Source organism: Sus scrofa, chromosome 6, assembly GCF_000003025.6.
Source record: "Sus scrofa isolate TJ Tabasco breed Duroc chromosome 6, Sscrofa11.1, whole genome shotgun sequence".
Lineage (NCBI taxonomy): Eukaryota > Metazoa > Chordata > Mammalia > Artiodactyla > Suidae > Sus > Sus scrofa.
Window position 1 is genome coordinate 47,376,218 of NC_010448.4, and position 19,703 is coordinate 47,395,920.

At 54.1% G+C, this 19,703-nt stretch overlaps 1 protein-coding gene across 1 annotated transcript in view; it reads left to right on the plus strand.

Moving 5' to 3' along the window:
- The window catches only part of RYR1 (ryanodine receptor 1), a 118,699-nt gene that overhangs the window by 36,459 nt on the left and 62,537 nt on the right, over positions 1 to 19,703 (plus strand). The window contains 23 exon segments of the mRNA NM_001001534.1: positions 2,268 to 2,354; positions 2,531 to 2,757; positions 4,316 to 4,928; positions 6,672 to 6,938; positions 7,567 to 7,767; positions 8,094 to 8,205; positions 9,957 to 10,103; positions 10,574 to 10,847; positions 11,870 to 11,984; positions 12,070 to 12,202; positions 12,602 to 12,696; positions 13,310 to 13,445; positions 13,657 to 13,843; positions 13,932 to 14,040; positions 14,429 to 14,549; positions 14,668 to 14,837; positions 16,468 to 16,688; positions 16,808 to 16,898; positions 17,803 to 17,943; positions 18,348 to 18,511; positions 18,613 to 18,691; positions 18,959 to 19,048; positions 19,507 to 19,647. Of these exon segments, the coding sequence (NP_001001534.1) occupies positions 2,268 to 2,354; positions 2,531 to 2,757; positions 4,316 to 4,928; positions 6,672 to 6,938; positions 7,567 to 7,767; positions 8,094 to 8,205; positions 9,957 to 10,103; positions 10,574 to 10,847; positions 11,870 to 11,984; positions 12,070 to 12,202; positions 12,602 to 12,696; positions 13,310 to 13,445; positions 13,657 to 13,843; positions 13,932 to 14,040; positions 14,429 to 14,549; positions 14,668 to 14,837; positions 16,468 to 16,688; positions 16,808 to 16,898; positions 17,803 to 17,943; positions 18,348 to 18,511; positions 18,613 to 18,691; positions 18,959 to 19,048; positions 19,507 to 19,647 (3,921 nt within the window).

Here is a 19,703-nt window from a genome sequence, read left to right on the forward strand (position 1 = left end):
AGGGATCGAACCCGCAACCTCATGCTTCCTAGTCGGATTCATTTCCACAGCGCCATGAAGGGAACGCCATTTTTTTTTTTTTTTTTTTTTTTGCCACACCCCGGCCATGTGGAAGTTCCCAGGCCAGGGATTAAACCTGCAGCTGTGTTGCAGTTGTGACCTTTGCCACAGCTGTGGCAATGCCAGATCCTTAACGTCCTACATCACAAGGGGGAACTTCCTCCTTTTCAGCATTTTATTATGAAAGATTTCAAGCCTTCAGCACAATTAAAGGAACTGTACAGTGAACGCCCATATACCCACTACTGTGAATCTGCCATCCGTGTTTTAAGACACTAGCTTTATCACACATTCTCTGTCTGTCCATCCAGAAGTCCATCTGACTTTGTTCATTTTACGAAACTTTAAGTGGAGAATTTCAAAAATTTGCAAAAATTGAACAGCATAATGAACCTCCATGGCCCCATCGCACATATCCAACTAGTATCCAACAGCTAATTTTGTTCCATCTTTACCCCACACCCACCAGATGATTCTGCGGGAGAGCCCATATATCATACGGTTTTGTCTCTTTTCAGTATGTATCTCTACAAGAGTTCATTTATTTTATTTTATTTTGGTCTTTTCTAGGGCTATACCTGCAGCATATGGAGGTTCCCTGGCTGGGGGTCTAATCGGAGCTGTTGCTGACAGCCTACACCACAGTCATGGCAATGCAGGATCCGAGCCCTGTCTTCGACCTGCACCACAGCTCACGGCAATGCCAGATCCTTAACCCACTGAGCAAGGCCAGGGATCGAACCCGCAACCTCACGGTTCCTAGTCGGGTTCGTTAACCACTGCGCCACGACAGGAACTCCTAAAAGGGTTCTTTTAAAGAGCATAGCTGCAATAGCGTTATCTTTAACAACAACAACAAAAAAAAGCCGACCCAATAATTCTTAGATATCATCGAATATCCAGCCCATGTTCAGACTTTTCTGCTTGTCTCAAAAATGTCTTTTGACTAAAGTTCCGGTCGTGGCTCAGTGGAAAAGAATCCATGAGGACACAGGTTTGATCCCTGGCCTCACACAGTGGGTTAGGATCTGGTGTTGCTGTGGCTGTGGTGTAGGCCAGAGGCTATAGCTCCAATTTGACCCCTAGCCGGGGAACTGGGAACCTCCATGTGTCGCGGGTGCAGCCCGAGTGAAAACAAACCAAAAAAAGTCTTTTTACTGTTTGTTGGAATCAGAATCTTAATAAGGTGATCTATTTCGGTTCCCACCTCCCCGCCCCTTTGAAATGTATTTGGTGAAGGAGCTTTGCTCCTCAGCGTGTGGTCCCTGGACCCGCAGGATCTGCATCCCCTGGGAGCTGGTTAGAAACGCAGACTCTCAGGCCCCTCCCCAGGCCTGCCCACACAGAATCTGCATTTTAACACATCCCAGGGGATTCATGCCCACACTGCCATCTGAAGCGTGCTGACCCGGTTTATCACAGTCTGAATCTGGCTGATGCATACCTGAGGTGTCACTTAGACATTTTCCTCTGTCCCCTGTAGTTCCTTGTAAACTGGGAGATGGAGCCACAGGTGCAATTAGATTCAGGTTTGGGAGTTCCTGTTGTGGCTTAGCGGGTTGGACATAGTATCCATTAGGATGCGGGTTTGATGAGTTAAGGATCCGGTTTTTCTGCAAGCTGTGGTGTAGGTCAGAGATGCAGCTTGGATCTGGCGTGGTTGTGGCTGTGGTGTAGGCCAACAGCTGCAGCTCCTATTTGACCCCTGGCCTAGGAACTTTCATATGCCACAGGAACGGCTGTAAAAAGAGAAAAAAAAAAAAAAAAAGACTCAGGTTTGGCAAGCCTGCTTTACAGATGGTGGTGTTTGTGGTGCTGGAGGCTGGGTGAGATCCTCCTCCAAGATCAGAGGGGCCGCATGGAAAGAGCAGTCAGAGGATGCTTTTTGGACTTTGAAGACTGAATGTGCTTGGGAGAGAAACAGGACTGGCATTTGTGGGGGTCGGGGAGGGTGGGCATGATGTGCACAAAGACCCAGATGACAGGTTGCCCTGGGGGAGTTGGAGGAGGCTGGCCTGGCTGGATCAGAAGTGGTGCAGCCCATGAGCGACCTTAGGGCCATTGTGGAGCCACCAGTGGCCGAGTTTGGCTCTGTAGACACCACAACAGGATCAGGCTGGGGCAGTCGGATCCAGAGTTTTGGATCCACAGTCAACCCTACCTCCAGTGCATCCTCTTCCTCACCCTGCCCTCTTCTCCCTTGCCAGGTGGAACCCAACACAAAGCTGTTTCCAGCCGTCTTTGTCCTGCCCACACACCAGAACGTCATCCAGTTTGAGCTGGGGAAGCAGAAGGTATGAGCACAGTGACGGCCCTGGCGGGGCCGGGCTGAGGAAGGCGGTGCAGGAGGTCAGGCCGGCAGGGCAGCTGGAGGTGGCGAGGGGCAATCCAGGAGGTCTCCCTGGAAGCGGAGGGGTGGGACAGAGAGAGGGCTGGGAATCCTGACCCGTGCACACCTCCGTGCCCCCAGAACATCATGCCGCTGTCCGCTGCCATGTTTCTGAGCGAGCGCAAGAACCCGGCCCCGCAGTGCCCGCCCCGGCTCGAGATGCAGATGCTGATGCCCGTGTCGTGGAGCCGCATGCCCAACCACTTCCTGCGGGTGGAGACGCGCCGTGCCGGCGAGCGGCTTGGCTGGGCGGTGCAGTGTCAGGAGCCACTGACCATGATGGCACTGCACATCCCTGAAGAGAACCGGTCAGGGCCTGCCCGGGTGCCTGGGGGCTGGGGGGGGAGCGGTTCTGCAAGGGGCAGATCCCTCTCGGTGCCCCTCCCTGCTCTCCCAGGCCTCCAGACAACACCCCACGAGGCCCGAGACTTACCTGACTCTCCCCAGATAACATTCCAGGGGCCTCTAAATCCTTTCTGCAGGCCCAGACCCAGGCTCAGCCCAGGCATCCCCAGATAATACCCCAGGGGGCTCCAGCACCACCTCAGAGGACCACAGACCCACCTCCAGGGACCCCAGACAACACTCCAGGGACCCTAGACCTGCCCACAGTGCTCAAAACCCATCTCAGGGAGCCGCAGTCCATATCAGGGAGCCCACCGGAGACCCCAGGGGCCTCAAGTGCACCTTGGAGTGTGTTGGACATTTTTCAGAGAGGCCCGGGTGCCCCCTAGGGTGTCTCAGGCACACCCAGGGAGACTTTAGCTGTTTCCCACGGGGTCTGTCACCCACTCCAGGGGACCCAGACACACCTGGGCTGGACAGGGTTCACATGGAATGACAGGAAAGCTTTTAAGGACTGTGAACATGGCCAGGATGCCAGACACACCCCAGAAGCCTTCCGACATGCTTCCCCTCTCCTTCATGCACGCATTCGACAAATCCTCTGAGCTCCTCCCGCGTGGCAGCAGCATTCTAGGCGGAGACACGGAGCTCCTGTGAACAGACATTCCAGTAAGGCTCTCATATAACTCGGCAGGCTCAGACCTGTCCAAGAGGACTCAGATCCATCCCCAGGGGCCCCAGACACACTCATTCGTTCATTATTTCACAAATATTTATTGAGCACAGACTGTGCGCTAAGTCCTTTTTAGGTGCTGGGAATCTAGCAAACAAACAAAGCAGGCAGAAATGTCCTGTCCTGGTGGCATTTACGTTCTAGTGGTGCTCACATCTGACCAGGGTGCCCAGGCCTGCCAGAGGGAGTTGCACCTACCCAATCTGGGATCTCAGATACATCCCAGGACACAAGATCTTTTCCATAGACTCTTAGAGTCCCTGGGGTACCAAACCATCCCATGGATCCTAGATGTATCCCAGGGAGCCCCCAGACCACAAAGGGACTTCCAGAGTCATTAAGAAGCTCCTAGGGAGTTCCCGTTGTGGCTCCATGGTAACGAACCCAACTAGTATCCATGAGGACAAAGGTTTGATCCCTTGCCTCGTTCAGTGGGTTAAGGATCCGATGTTGCCGTGAGCAGTGGTGTAGGTCGCAGACACAGCTCAGATCTGACGTTCCTATGGCTGTGGCTGTGGTGTAGGCCGGTGGCAGCAGCTCCAGTTCGATCCTGAGCCTGGGAACTTCCATGTGCAGAGAGTGTGTCCTTAAAAAGAAAAGAAAAGAAAAGAAAACAAAAAACTCCTAGACAGCACTACAGACCTCACAGAACCCTGACCCAGCAGAATACTGGGATTCCCTGCTGGGACCATGCACCTGAGCACCTCTTTGCCTCTCTGTGGTCTGTGTCTCTGTCTCCCACGTCCTCTGCCTGCTCCGTTCCTGCCTGGGGCCCGTCTCCACCGCAGATGCATGGACATCCTGGAGCTGTCCGAGCGCTTGGACCTGCAGCAGTTCCACTCGCACACCCTCCGCCTCTACCGCGCTGTGTGCGCCCTGGGCAACAACCGCGTGGCGCATGCGCTGTGCAGCCACGTGGACCAGGCGCAGCTGCTGCACGCCCTGGAGGACGCGCACCTGCCCGGCCCTCTGCGCGCAGGTTACTACGACCTCCTCATCAGCATCCACCTGGAAAGCGCCTGCCGCAGCCGCCGCTCCATGCTCTCTGAGTACATCGTCCCCCTCACGCCGGAGACCCGCGCCATCACTCTCTTCCCGCCTGGAAAAAGGACGGAAAACGGTCCCCGCCGCCACGGCCTGCCCGGTGTCGGCGTCACCACCTCGCTGAGGCCTCCGCACCATTTCTCAGCCCCCTGTTTTGTGGCAGCCCTGCCAGCTGTTGGAGCGGCCGAAGCCCCGGCCCGCCTCAGCCCCAGCATCCCTCTGGAGGCTCTGCGGGACAAAGCACTAAGAATGCTGGGGGAGGCGGTACGAGACGGTGGGCAGCACGCACGCGACCCTGTCGGGGGCTCTGTGGAGTTCCAGTTTGTGCCCGTGCTCAAGCTCGTGTCCACCCTGCTGGTAATGGCTTCCTCCTGCCTCCCCCATCCCATTCTTCTCACGCGTTGCACATCATCCATCCGCCCATCCATATATGCATACATTCCCGCTCCCATTTATGCATCTGACCGCTCATTCACGTCTACGGCCACACACCCTTCACCTTCTCCTTTATCTTTCTATCATCTACTCATTCCCTTTTCCTTTCACCCATTCGTCTGTCATCTATTCATCTGTTTAGTAATCTCTTCCTTCTTTCTATTCCTCCATCCAACCAAACATCATTCATCTATCCTCCACCCAGCTTTCCATCCATCCATCTAGTCATTCAGCCAAACCCCCATCTTCATATTCAAAAGTCTATCCGTCTCTTTATCCTTCCATTATTCACCCAATATCTATCCATACATACATGTATTCATTGATCCAACTTTCAGTCTTGTTGTCCATTCATCTTTCTATTCTTCATTCATTCTTACATCCACCATTCCATCTATCCACCTGTCCATTTATTTATTAATATGTCTTTCCCTTCATATATCCAACATCATCCTACTTCCACCTGTGCCTCCATTCATCCACTCATCCACCTGTCCACAGAGCCAGCCATCCCCCCATCTGCCACCTACCTGTCCAACAGCCCCTATCTCTCTATCTGTATTAGGAAGACCTGTTCTTCCAAACATCGATACCTATTTATTCACCCACCCCCATCCATTCTTCTTCTTTTTTTTTAAGGCTGCACCCACAGCACACGGAAGTTTGGGCTGGGGGTCGAACTGAAGCTACAGCTGCCGGCCTACACCACAGCCACAGCAATGCCAGATCTGAGCCTTGTCTGTGACCTACACCCCAGCTCACAGCAACGCTGGTCCTTAACCCACTAAGTGAGGCCAGGGATCGAACCTGCATCCTCATGGATACTAGTCGGGTTTGCTACTGCTGAGCCACAATGAGAATTCCCCCCATCCATTCTTTATTTCAGAAACCCTTGCATTCACAGATCCATCTAATCCAACTTTTCATACACAAACCCATCCACTTGTCCATCTCCCTATCCCACCCCAGTGCTTGGTTATTTACCCATTTATCTGTTTTACCCATCTGCTCATACACTTGCTCATGTATCTGTCACACCATCTACTCACTCACCCACCTATCTATGCATCATTTATCCTGTCATCCCTCTCCCCACCATCTCTTCTTCCACCTTTACCTTCTTCATCTCTCTCTCCACTATCCACCCGTCCATCCATCTCCCCTTTAAACCTCTGTTATCCCATCTATTAATTAATCGACCCAGCCACTCAGTCCTCCCCCATTCGTCCATCTCTCCCTCTTTCCCCACCATTTTTTCCTTTTCTCTACCCACTCTCCTTCCCCCTGTTAGCATCTTCTTTATCTTTACTGAAGGCTAGCATATGCTGGGAGCTATGAGGGCTCTATTAGGTATAGGGTCCTGCTCTACAGTCACATATGCTCAAGCTTGGGAGAAAGCACACCTACTTGTGAAGGGAGGGTTTCTCATGCTTGGCTCTGTGGTCTGAACCATGTAGGTGGGACACAGGGTGTGGATCTGAGGGGATCCTAAGTGGGATGAATGACAGGGCAGGGGGATGCTGTTCCCATTTGTGGGAGGAGTCCTATCCACCCAATGCAGGAAAGAATCTGTCTGGAGCGGGAGAAGCAGGTCTGGAGAGAGACTGGGCCTCAGTTATGGGCGTCGTGCAGGTCACAGTGAAGGACCCAGGCTTTGCCCCGTAGGTGATGGGCATCTTTGGTGATGAGGACGTGAAGCAGATCTTGAAGATGATTGAGCCCGAAGTATTCACTGAGGAAGAAGAGGAGGAGGAGGAGGAAGAAGAGGAGGAAGAAGAAGATGAGGAGGAGAAGGAGGAGGATGAGGAGGAGGAGGCACGGGAGAAGGAGGATGAGGAAAAAGAGGAAGAGGAGACAGCAGAAGGGGAAAAAGAAGAATACTTGGAGGAAGGGCTGCTCCAGATGAAGTTACCAGAGTCTGTGAAGTTACAGGTGGGCTGATTCTTCCTGGTTTCCTGCCTCCATCCTTCTGGGCTGGGAGACACAGGGTCTGGTGGGGCTGGAGTCTGAACTTGGTTCCAAGGCAGTGGGAGCCATGGAAGGGCATAAAGTGATGGAGCCCTGCTGCCTTGGAATGATTTCTCTGGTTCTCATGTGGGAGGTGAATCATAGGGATGAGACCATGGAGATGGCTGGCTTAAGGATCCAAATAGGAGGAGTTCCTGTCGTGGCACAGTGGTTAACAAATCCGACTAGGAACCATGAGGTTGCAGGTTCGATCTCTGGCCTTGCTCAGTGGGTTAAGGATCCGGCGTTGCCGTGAGCTGTGGTGAAGGTTGCAGACGTGGCTCGGATCCCGCGTTGCTGTGGCTCTGGTGTAGGCCGGTGGCTACAGCTCCGATTGGACCCCTAGCCTGGGAACCTCCATATGCTGTGGGAGCAGCCCTAGAAAAGGCAAAAAAAGACCAAAAAAAAAAAAAAAAAAAAGGATCCAGATAGGAGACAGTGGTGGGTGGAGCAGGACAGGGCCAGGGAGTGAGGAGAGAAAGCAGGAAAAGGTTCTAGGAAGTCCTAGTGGTCTCCCCACCGTCCCTCCTACTGCATGGCTGTCACCCCACAGATGTGTAATCTGTTGGAGTATTTCTGTGACCAAGAGCTGCAGCACCGTGTGGAGTCCCTGGCAGCCTTTGCAGAACGCTACGTGGACAAGCTCCAGGCCAACCAGAGGGACCGCTATGGCATCCTCATGAAGGCCTTCACCATGACCGCTGCCGAGACTGCCCGACGTACTCGCGAGTTCCGCTCCCCACCCCAGGAGCAGGTCCTCTAACCCCCAAACTCAGCTGGCCTTACTGTCTCAACCTCAGCCTCTCCCCTTACTCTGATCACTGATGGCACTCAACCTCTAAACCTGGGCTTGACCTCTGATCCTGTGGGTATACTTCTCTCTTGCTCCCCTACCTCTCTCTGACCCAGATTTCGGAGTCAGCCCAGACTGACCCTAAGTCCTTTCAAACCTTTGATCTCCCAGATATTCCTCAGTAACTCATGACTGCAGACAGGGGCTCAGTTGGATCTTAGATCCTTGACCTCAGAGTTCCTGCTCCGGGGTCTCTGACCCTCATTCTAACCTTTGACCTTCCCTAGATCAACATGCTATTGCACTTCAAAGATGGCGAGGATGAGGAAGATTGTCCTCTTCCTGATGAGATCCGGCAGGATTTGCTGGAATTCCATCAAGACCTGTTGACTCACTGTGGTAAGAGAGGATATCAGGGAATCCTCTTCCCCAGTTTTTTCTCGAGACCTCTCTGAAAGTTTCCCTAAGATTTCCTGATCTTGGAGTTCCCGTCGTGGCGCAGTGGTTAACGAATCCGACTAGGAACCATGAGGTTGCGGGTTCGGTCCCTGCCCTTGCTCAGTGGGTTAACGATCCGGCGTTGCCGTGAGCTGTGGTGTAGGTTGCAGACGCGGCTCGGATCCTGCGTTGCTGTGCCTCTAGCGTAGGCCGGTGGCTACAGCTCCGATTCAACCCCTAGCCTGGGAACCTCCATATGCCGCGGGAGCGGCCCAAGAAATAGCAACAACAACAACAACAACAAAAGACAAAAAGACAAAAGACAAAAAAAAAAAAAAAAAAGATTTCCTGATCTTAAATATCTACAGTATTTGTGCAGTAACTGTGGGTAGGATGAATGAATGAATGAACATAGTGGACAGATACATGACAAGTGGAAAGATATGTTTATATGGGTATTTGGGTGGATGTATATATATGAAGGGATGGTTATTGGCTATAGGTGAATGGATGAATGTGTGAAGTGATGGATAGAAGGATGAATGAATAAAAAAATGGTTGAAGAGATGGCTGGCTGGCTGGCTGGATGAAAAGAAGGATGGCTGGAGGGATGGATGGATGACCTCTATTGCTTCTCATAAGAAGTCAGATGATAATCTTACCGAGATTTTCTTGCATGCGAGGAGTCATTTTTGTCTGCCTAGCTTTCAGGATTTCTCTTTGCCTTTAGCAGTTTGAGTATGATGTATCTAGGTGTGGAACTCTTTGAACTTATGCGACTTGAGTTTGTTGAGTTTTTTGGATTGTAGATTATTGTTTTTGGGGATTTGGGGGCCATTATTTTTCTTTATTTATTTTTTTTTCTGTCTTTTGTTGTTGTTGTTGTTATTGTTGTTGTTGTTGTTGTTGCTATTTCTTGGGCCACTCCCACGGCATATGGAGGTTCCCAGGCTAGGGGTCCAATCGGAGCTGTAGCCACCGGCCTACACCAGAGCCACAGCAACGCGGGATCCGAGCCGCGTCTGCAACCTTCACCACAGCTCACGGCAACGCCGGATCGTTAACCCACTGAGCAAGGGCAGGGACCGAACCCGCAACCTCATGGTTCCTAGTCGGATTCGTTAACCACTGTGCCACGACGGGAACTCCCCATTATTTTTCCAAATACTTTCCTGCCCCTTTCTCATCTCTTCTTAGACCCTCCCCCCTTACACATATGTTGGTACACTTAAAGGTGTCCTATGGATCACTGAGACTCTGTTAGTTTTTCTTCACTCTTTTATCTTTCTTTTCTTCGGATTGGAAAACCTCTGTTGGCCTTCAAGTTCATTGACTCTTTCCCCTTCCAGATCAGATATGCTGTTGTGCCCCTCCAGTGTTTTTTGAATTTCCGTTATTAAAACTTTTCCAATTTTTATACTACCTTTTTATTAGTATTCTCTATTTGATGAATCATTGTTATCATACTTCTATTTAATACTGGAGACATGGTTTCCTTTAGTTCTTTGAAGATATTTGCAGTAGTTGATTGAAAATTACAAATAATTCAAGGAGCAAATAAATAACCAAGCATATGAACATATAAAGAAATAAATGAAAAACTCCATGAATGCACACATGAAAGAGAATTGAATGAATGAAAAAGTAAAGGATTCAGCAGATTAATAAGCAAACAGAGGCCTGACACCACCTCCCTTCCTGACCACTTCTAGGAATTCAGCTGGAGGGGGAGGAGGAAGAACCAGAGGAAGAAGCCACCCTGGGCAGCCGCTTGATGAGCCTGTTGGAGAAGGTGCGGCTGGTGAAGAAGAAGGAGGAGAAATCCGGGGAGTAGCCACCTGCCGAGGAGAGCAAACCCCGTGAGGACGGGGGCCACCATGGAGGGGACAGGGTGGGGCAGACAGCTCCATGCTTCGGGAGCCTTTGGGTCCAACACAAGCCATGAGGAGTCACACAATGGATGGGTAGATGAGTGTTAATGAGAGAGGAGGAGTGGAGAGTAGGTTTGGGAGGAGGTATGCTGGAGGTGTGGCCCCCGTGTGGGAGTTACAAAGTGTGTGTTGGAACAGTGTGGTGCATGGCTGTCAGGGCAGAGACATACATCCAGCCCTGGGATGATGGCAATTTTTGCACCATCATGACGTCATGTCCTTGTGGCTTTTCTTTTCTTTGTGAAATTATTGCTATGGTGAGGGATTTGAAAAGCAGTCAGGTGAACCCGACTAGCATCCATGAGGGAGGGTGGTTAGCAACTGAGAAGCCCTCCACATTGTCCTCGCTCAAGGCCCTGAGCAGGAAGAGTGTTCCGACCCTTGTGTCCCCTTCCCAGAGTCACTGCAGGAGCTGGTGTCTCACACAGTGGTGCGCTGGGCCCAAGAGGACTTTGTGCAGAGCCCGGAGCTGGTACGGGCCATGTTCAGCCTCCTGCACCGGCAGTACGACGGGCTCGGGGAGCTGCTGCGTGCCCTGCCCCGCGCCTACACCATCTCCCCCTCCTCTGTGGAGGACACCATGAGCCTACTCGAGTGCCTCGGCCAGATCCGGTCACTGCTCATCGTGCAGATGGGCCCCCAGGAGGAAAACCTCATGATCCAGAGCATTGGGTGAGGCCCCAGCCCTCCCCTGGCTTTGCACATCCTGGGGTGGGGGGAGGAAGGGGTGCCATCCCAGCTCCAGCTGGTCCTCTGGATGTAATATTGTGTCCTTCCCAGGCTCCTTCCCCATTCTCGGAGTGGTATGCTCCCCCCAGCAGCGAGCCCATCCCCTGGGTAATGTCCCCTCCCCTTACCTCTCCATCCACCACCAGGGAACAGCTCCTACTCACCTGTGACTCTTGGCACAAGATATACCCTCTTTGGGCCTCAGTTTTTGTGTTTTTTTTGTTTTGTTTTTTTTTTTTTTTTTTTTTTTTGCCATTTCTTGGGCCGCTCCTGCGGCATATGGAGATTCCCAGGCTAGGGGTCTAATCGGAGCTGTAGCCGCCGGCCTACGCCAGAGCCACAGCAATGGGGGATCCGAGCCACATCTGCGACTTACACCACAGCTCACGGCAACGCCGGATCGTTAACCCACTGAGCAAGGGCAGGGATCGAATCCGCAACCTCATGGTTCCTAGTCGGATTCGTTAACCACTGCGCCACGACGGGAACTCCTGGGCCTCAGTTTCTTTATCTACCTTGCAGGGTCATGGTGTGGCTTCAGCAAGTTCTTGTAGTGGTAATAATAATGAAGAAATAATAATAGTAATAGTCTTAAGCACTCAGTGTCAAGTGTGCCTCATTCATTCACTCAGCAAACATCTAGTGAGCACCTACGGTGGGCCAGGCCCTTCCTAGGCACTCAGGGATACAACATGCAACATAATAAAGGCCTCCCTGCTAGGGGAGCCCCCCTTGGATCCGTGCCTGGTTTCCTGGCCTGCGACATAGGGGGAATTAGAGTTCCTGTTCCCAGAGTGGACGCAAGAGTTGAGCGAGTTCAGATCTGCGAAGGGGCAGTGCCGGGCATGGCGTAGTTCAGTCACTGTGGTGAGTTACCACAGTGCTGGTGACAGCTCCCCCAAGGATCTGGGGGCTCTCCCTGGACCCCCCCTGCTGTCGTGACCCCCACACTCTCCCGTCCACAGGAACATCATGAACAACAAAGTCTTCTACCAACACCCGAACTTGATGCGGGCACTGGGCATGCACGAGACAGTCATGGAGGTCATGGTGAATGTCCTCGGCGGCGGGGAGTCCAAGGTAAGGGGGATGCATGGGCTGGGGAGCTCGGGGGAGGGGCCATGGGAGGGCAGGCGCTGACCACCAGCCCACCCTGCTCGCCCAGGAGATCCGCTTCCCCAAGATGGTGACGAGCTGCTGCCGCTTCCTCTGCTACTTCTGCCGCATCAGCCGGCAGAACCAGCGCTCCATGTTTGACCACCTGAGCTACCTGCTGGAGAACAGTGGCATTGGCCTGGGTGAGAACCCCTGAGCCCTCTCCTGGAAGTCCCTCTGGGCTGGCCCCCACTCCCTGCTGGATCACTCACTCAGTCATTCAACACTCACTCACTCTCACTGCCCCGCCCCCCCTCACCAGATCTGGCCCTGTAGTGAGCCGTGCTGGGGACACCCAGACAGCCCTGGGGCCTGTCCCTCATGGGGCTCATAGGAGAGTGGGGAAGACGAACCCATCCCAGACAGTGACAGCCTGGCACAGTCAGGCCCGGGATGGGGAAGCACAGGCCAGAGGAGGCACCTGACCCAGGCTGGAAAAGGGGTGGTCAAGGAGAGCTTCCTGGAGGAGGTGAGACAAGCAAAAGTGAGATGGTCAGCCATGCACCTCTAAAGAGCATTGTCACCACCTCTCACCCCCACAGGCATGCAGGGCTCCACGCCCCTGGATGTGGCCGCTGCCTCCGTCATTGACAACAACGAGCTGGCTTTGGCATTGCAGGAGCAGGACCTGGAGAAGGTACAGAAGGGGGAGGCCTGACCGCTAGGGGCACCTGCTAATTTGGGACCCACTCTGTAGGTGCCATTCTGCCTGGTCCAGGACCGAATCAGAAGGGAAATACTTTGCAGGGAAAAAATAGGACCCTGACACGTTCATGGGGCTGAGTGCAAATCCACACCTCCCTTCCCAGCCACGTGGCCTCGGCCCTCTGTGGCCCCCACTTCTTTGTGTAGCAGTGAAGGGCGTGGGCTCTGGAGTCAGCAACTTAGGTTCAACTCCCCCCACTCCCTTGCCGTGTGGTGGCAGGGAGGTGACAAGCTGACTGTGCGGAGGGTCTTGTGGGCCACAGCGAGGGTTCTGGCTTTAGCCCTAAGCGAGATGGCATCACAGTATTTGCAGGGTCCCTCTGACTGTGTGGGGGACAGGCAGGGGGTTGGAGGGCACAGTGAGCCCAGGGAGGAAGTGGCTGCGATGGTCAAGGTGGGAGGTGCTGGGGGATGATGAGGGTTATTGTTTGCTGAGGGGTCCTGAGATGACCTGGACGATGGAGCTCCAGGGAAGGGCAGGGACTGGAGCCTTGGGGAGACAGGTGGTATGGTCCGGCCCTGGCTGAGCCCCCCTCTGCCCCCAGGTGGTGTCCTACCTGGCAGGCTGTGGCCTCCAAAGCTGCCCCATGCTCCTGGCCAAAGGGTACCCGGACATCGGCTGGAACCCCTGCGGTGGTGAGCGCTACCTGGACTTCCTGCGCTTTGCTGTCTTTGTCAATGGTGAGTCCGGAGGTGGCAGTGACAGGGAAGGAGGCTGGGGGGCACGGGCCAAAGCCTCCCTCAGGCCCACAGGAGCAGGGAGCCCTCCAAGTGGGCTTGAGCCAGGGTCTGGGGGCTGACGAGGCCTGGCATTTACCTTGAGGTCGGGGGCTGTTGGGGAGGGGCCCTGGGCAGGGGCTCACGAGGACCCCCCGACCCTGCGAGCCACCAGGTGAGAGCGTGGAGGAGAACGCCAACGTGGTGGTGCGGCTGCTGATCCGCAAGCCCGAGTGCTTCGGGCCTGCCCTGCGGGGCGAGGGCGGCTCGGGGCTGCTGGCCACCATCGAGGAGGCCATCCGCATCTCCGAGGACCCCGCGCGGGACGGCCCTGGCGTCCGCAGGGACCGGCGGCGAGAGCAGTGAGTCACCCGCCCCCTCCTCAGCAGAACATCCTACCCTCCCCAAGCCCCTTGCCACCTCCCCCACACCACGCACCTTCCCCTACAGCTTCGGGGAGGAGCCCCCTGAAGAAAACCGGGTGCACCTGGGACACGCCATCATGTCCTTCTATGCTGCCTTGATTGACCTGCTGGGACGCTGTGCACCAGAGATGCATGTGAGACCCAAAGCATGGGTTGCGGGTGTCCACGGCCAACCTGAACCTCTTCCCTCAGACGCTCAACAGCATTGATTGAGCTCTTGCTTTTGGGGTGGTCCTGGGCTAGGCAATGCTGGGGACACAGCAATGACTGAGAGAGCCCCAGGTCCTGCCCTCACAGAGCTCCCAGTCCACTGGGGGTCGGGGGGAACCAGGCAGTGAGAGCCAGCGGTGGTCGGGCTGCAGGGAGCAGCACAGGCAGAGGGGTCAGGGCTGGGAATTCTAGAATTAGCTCCACAACACGGAGGCCTGCTTTGCCTGCCTTTGGGTCAGGAAGGGATGGAGCTGGGGGAATGCTCAAAAGGGGGATGGGGTGTCTGACGACATGTCCACCTCCCTTCTCCAGCTGATCCAAGCCGGCAAGGGCGAGGCCCTGCGGATCCGTGCCATCCTGCGCTCCCTCGTGCCCCTGGACGATCTCGTGGGCATCATCAGCCTCCCACTGCAGATACCCACCCTGGGCAAAGGTGCAGACGGGGCGGCGGGCAGGGGCAGTGGCGGGGGGGGACTCAGCAGGGGAGCGATGCTGGGGAGGAAGTGGAGGGGCCCCAAGGGCAGCCTTGACCCCCCTCTTCCTGCCCACAGACGGGGCTCTAGTACAGCCAAAGATGTCAGCATCCTTCGTGCCGGACCACAAGGCGTCGATGGTGCTCTTCCTGGACCGTGTGTACGGCATCGAGAACCAGGACTTCTTGCTGCACGTGCTGGACGTGGGGTTCCTGCCTGATATGAGGGCGGCCGCCTCGCTGGACACGGTGAGTAGCCTGGTCAACCTCCTGGCTGTGGGATGGGTCATGGGAACAGTGGCAGCACTTTTGTTGGTTCTGAACCTGTGCACATGTCATGATCCACCCCCCCATCAAGACAGAAAGCAAAAACCAAGAAAAACACTGACTTCTGGAAAAGGGTGGGTGGAAGTCTCCAACACCTCAGGTTGTAACAAATAATTCTCAGTGATGGGCCAGCACCATGGAGACACAAAGACACATGCACCGCAACAACGGCAATAACCACAGAAGGTGACAAGGCCAAGTTCGGAGGACTGAGAACTCGCCATTGGTTTGATCAAATGGAAGGAGCTGTTTCCGTGAGGTGGGGCGGGGGACTGAAAGCCTTTCAGGAAAGGGTTTAGGAGAGCCTGGGGCTGAGGTACTGGACATGGCGAGCGCTGTCAGTCTACAGAAGCTGGAGATAGAGCAACGGTGATGTGCTGGAGGAGTGAACTGGGTCAAGAGGGAACTGTTCTTAAGATGGGAGAAGTGACTGTTGTCTGTTAACTGGGAAAGGGAACTCTGAATCTTAAATTAGCACGGTTATTCAATCAATTTCCAGTTGATCAGAAATACAGGAGGTGGAGGCACAAGTGAGCTGATACCACCTAGGAAGCAACCAGCCAGAGCCAAAATGTAGGAAATTCCATTGTACCCCATGACCCAGTTTCTTCAGCAAATCAATAACCTTAAAAAGGCAGAGGGCATTCCCGTGTGGTTCCAGGGGTTGAGCATCCAGTGGCTCAGGTTGGCTGCTGTGGCAAGGGTTAGATCCTTGGTCTGGGAACTTCCACATGCTGCAGGTGCTACCAAAAAGAGGGGAGGGACAGTTACCAATGGAGAGATCTGTCAGCCAAGTACAGTATGTGGATCTTCCTGGGGCCCAGATCCAAACAATCCCAGCCAGATGCAAAGGCCTTTTTTTTTTTTTGTATTTTCCAGGGCTGCACCCATGGCATATGGAGGTTCCCAGGCTAGGGGTCTAATCGGAGCTGTAGCTGCTGGCCTTCACCAGAGCCACAGCAATGCGGGATCTGAGCCGCACCTGCGACCTATACCACAGCTCACAGCAATGCCGGATCCTTAACCCACTGAGCAAGTGCAGGGATCGAACCCGCAACCTCATGGTTCCTAGTCAGATTCGTTAACCACAGAGCCATGACGGGAACTCTGCAAAGGCATTTTGAAGACAGAGAAAACTGGTCATGATTATTAAGAGATTATGTTCATCATGTGAGGTATAAAGCATGGAATGTTAAATGGAAGTACTTGTCTGAAGGTACACATTTAAGGGTCTTTGGGTAAAAGGGTATATGGCTGGAGGCTGCATTAAATATTACAGGAAAAAAGGTGGGGTTAGAGCTGAAATAAGCATGCAGACAGTGGATAGCTGCAGAACAGTCTAATCTGGGTAGTGAGGGTTTATTAACTGCCTCCGGGACTTTTGCCTCTGAAATTTTGCACAATCCAAAGTAATAAGCGTAGCAGAGACGAGGAGGAGCAGATTTGAGGGGAAGATCAGAACCTAGGGTTGTTTGCCTAGAGTTGTCCTGGGCAAGTGCCAGGGCAACCCCAGGAGGCACTGAGGGCCTGATGTCCGCCCCCTGCACCCCAGGCCACTTTCAGCACCACGGAAATGGCACTGGCGCTGAACCGCTACCTATGCCTGGCCGTGCTGCCACTCATCACCAAGTGTGCGCCACTCTTCGCGGGAACCGAGCATCGTGCCATCATGGTGGACTCCATGCTTCACACGGTGTACCGCCTGTCCCGTGGCCGCTCGCTCACCAAGGCGCAGCGCGACGTTATCGAGGAATGCCTGATGGCGCTCTGCAGGTGGGGGGCGGGCCCCGCGGTGGGAGGGGCTCCCGGGGGGCGGGCCTCGGGGTGGGAGGGGCTCCCGCAGGGGCGGGCCTCGGGGGTGGGAAAACCCCGCCCCGAACATGTCTCCGCAGGTACATCCGCCCGTCCATGCTACAGCACCTGCTTCGGCGCCTGGTGTTCGACGTGCCCATCCTTAACGAGTTCGCCAAGATGCCCCTCAAGGTGAGGACAAGCCCTCTTCAGCCTCCACCCACCAGCTTGCGCCACCCTCGGACTCTGGGGCGTCTTCTGTATCACGCGCCCAGGCCGAGGCGGCCGGGGCCACACGGGCATTCTCATTTGCGTACTGGGATTCCGAGGACATTCACTTTGCGTCATGAGTGCCTTTAACACGCTCTAATTAGCGTTTAATTCTCCTAATAGTGAGCCAGCCTCCACCGTAATTAGCACGTATTTGAGCGGGGCACACCACTTTTTCTGATTAGCATGCTTATTCAGAGGCTTCGACCACCCGCCTTCTACTATTCAAATGAGTGCATTTATTTGAATAAACAGTACCACAGCTATCCTGATTATTTGCACACTGTCTCTCCTATTATTTTTTCATTTGCATGCTTCGTTTCCATAAGGAGATACCTCGAACTCAGATATGGTAACTGTTTTGCATAAAACATCTAAATCAGCCCCTATTACAAATTTGCATATTGGACGGTGGAGGCTTTCTTCCCAATTACCATATGTTTGCATGGGGTGCTGCCTATGTTTCTATTTGCCATGTTTTATTCACATAAGCACAGATCACTCCATCCATATGCTTATCTACCCACGACCCCTACCCACGCATTAATATTCACATATTTATTTGTGCAAAGCAACACCAAACAAATCCAGCTCTGATTTAATGCCCATCCTGACTCTAAATTATAGTGCCAAATTTAGATAGTAAACCATCTAGGACCACACCCCAATAGGCACACGTATTCACCCTTATTAGCATACCATTTGCATAATCACTTCATTCATAATTTAAAACCACTGATACCCTGGGCCTCCCTGGGGCTTTCTTTGCCTGCCGCCTGTGTATGTCCCCCTCATTTATGTGTCTCCCTTTTCGCTCCCCATCTAGCTCCTCACCAACCACTATGAGCGTTGCTGGAAGTACTACTGCCTCCCCACAGGCTGGGCCAACTTCGGAGTCACCTCGGAGGAAGAGCTGCACCTCACTCGCAAACTCTTCTGGGGCATCTTTGACTCGCTGGCCCATAAGGTCTGGGGGCCCAGGGACCTCAAAAGAAGCCTGTTTAGGGGGTTTGGGGCCCCAAGTTGGGGATCCAGAATGAAAACCACAAATTTGGGGATTCAGGGAGGGAGGCAGTTCTGCAAGTTCTGTAGTTCCAAGAGAATCTATAAGTGGGGTCTCCGCTTGGAATGTTATGGGAGAGAGAATGGGCCTCTAGTTTGGGGGCTTGGAGAGGGGTAATATAGAGGAGGTTTGAGAGTCCAGGTCTGAGGTTTGGGTTGCAGAGCGAGAGACCATACTTCATGTTTGAGGGCTCAGGGAGGAGGGCTGATGACTGGAGGGGCGAGTTGGAGGTCCTGGGGCTCCAGGAATTGAAGGTTTAGCCAGGCCTGCAGTGACCCCCCCGCCACCACCCCTCTTGGCATCTCCAGAAATATGACCCAGAGCTGTACCGCATGGCTATGCCCTGCCTGTGTGCCATCGCAGGGGCCCTGCCCCCCGACTACGTGGACGCCTCATACTCATCCAAGGCTGAGAAAAAGGCTACCGTGGACGCTGAAGGCAACTTCGATCCTCGGCCTGTGGAGACTCTCAAGTGAGGCCTGGGGGGCGGGGCCTGGGGGCAGGGGAGGGAGAAGAATGTTTCAGGGGTGGAAGGCGGGCCCACCCAGCATCTGCTGACCCCTCCCTCAATAGCGTGATCATCCCAGAGAAGCTGGACTCCTTCATCAACAAGTTTGCCGAGTACACGCATGAGAAGTGGGCCTTCGACAAGGTGGGCGTCGGGGTCCTCCCTTCTGCAGGAATCCCCACCCCTGCCAGCTCCCCTCAAGACCTCAGCCTTCTCTCGGTCTCATATCCTCCCCAAGGGCCCCACATTTCCCTGAGACCCCTAACTTCCTGGGACCCACAGCTTCTTCTGGAATCCTTGGCCCCTCCAGGGTTTCCCCTCTGTGTCCCTAGGCTGCTGGGCACCTTTCATCCTGCTCTCACCCCAGGTGTCTAGTGACGCTGCCCCTACCCACCCCCTCTCCACCTCCAGATCCAGAACAACTGGTCCTATGGGGAGAACATAGATGAGGAGCTGAAGACCCATCCCATGCTGAGGCCCTACAAGACCTTTTCAGAGAAGGTGACCAAGCCTTGGGCCCCAATGTTAGGGGTTCAAAATTTGAGGGTTCAGGGAGGAGTGAGGCAGCTTCATGGGTTTGGATCTAGCTGGATCTGTTGTTTAGGGCTCCCTATCCATGGACTTGGCCTTCCCTCGAACTTGGCTGCCTCCTCTAGACCCCGGACTCCTATTGTCCCTTAGAAAGAGTCCCAGAGACTGGGTTTGAGTCCTTGACCACACAGCTTAACTTCTCCGAGTCTCACGTATAAAATGGGATAATGAGAGTTTGTTTGGGAGGCTTCGTTACAGAGCAGGTAAGAGACCTGGGTTCTAATTCCGACTGGACCACTTCCTAGCCACGTGGTCAGGGCTTGCCCCTTCCTGGGATACTGGAGGCCAGTGAGGCTGTGCCAGGGGCTCCTACTCCCACCTCACTCTCACCCCATTCCACCAACTCCACTCCTTCTTGTTCATCCCAGGACAAAGAGATTTATCGCTGGCCCATCAAAGAGTCCTTGAAGGCCATGATTGCCTGGGAATGGACGATAGAGAAAGCCAGGGAGGGTGAGGAGGAGAAGACGGAGAAGAAAAAAACACGGAAGATATCCCAAAGTGCCCAGGTGGAGGTGGAGGCGGGGCTGGGGCGAGGGGCGGGGTCATGAGGGTGGGGAGTGGC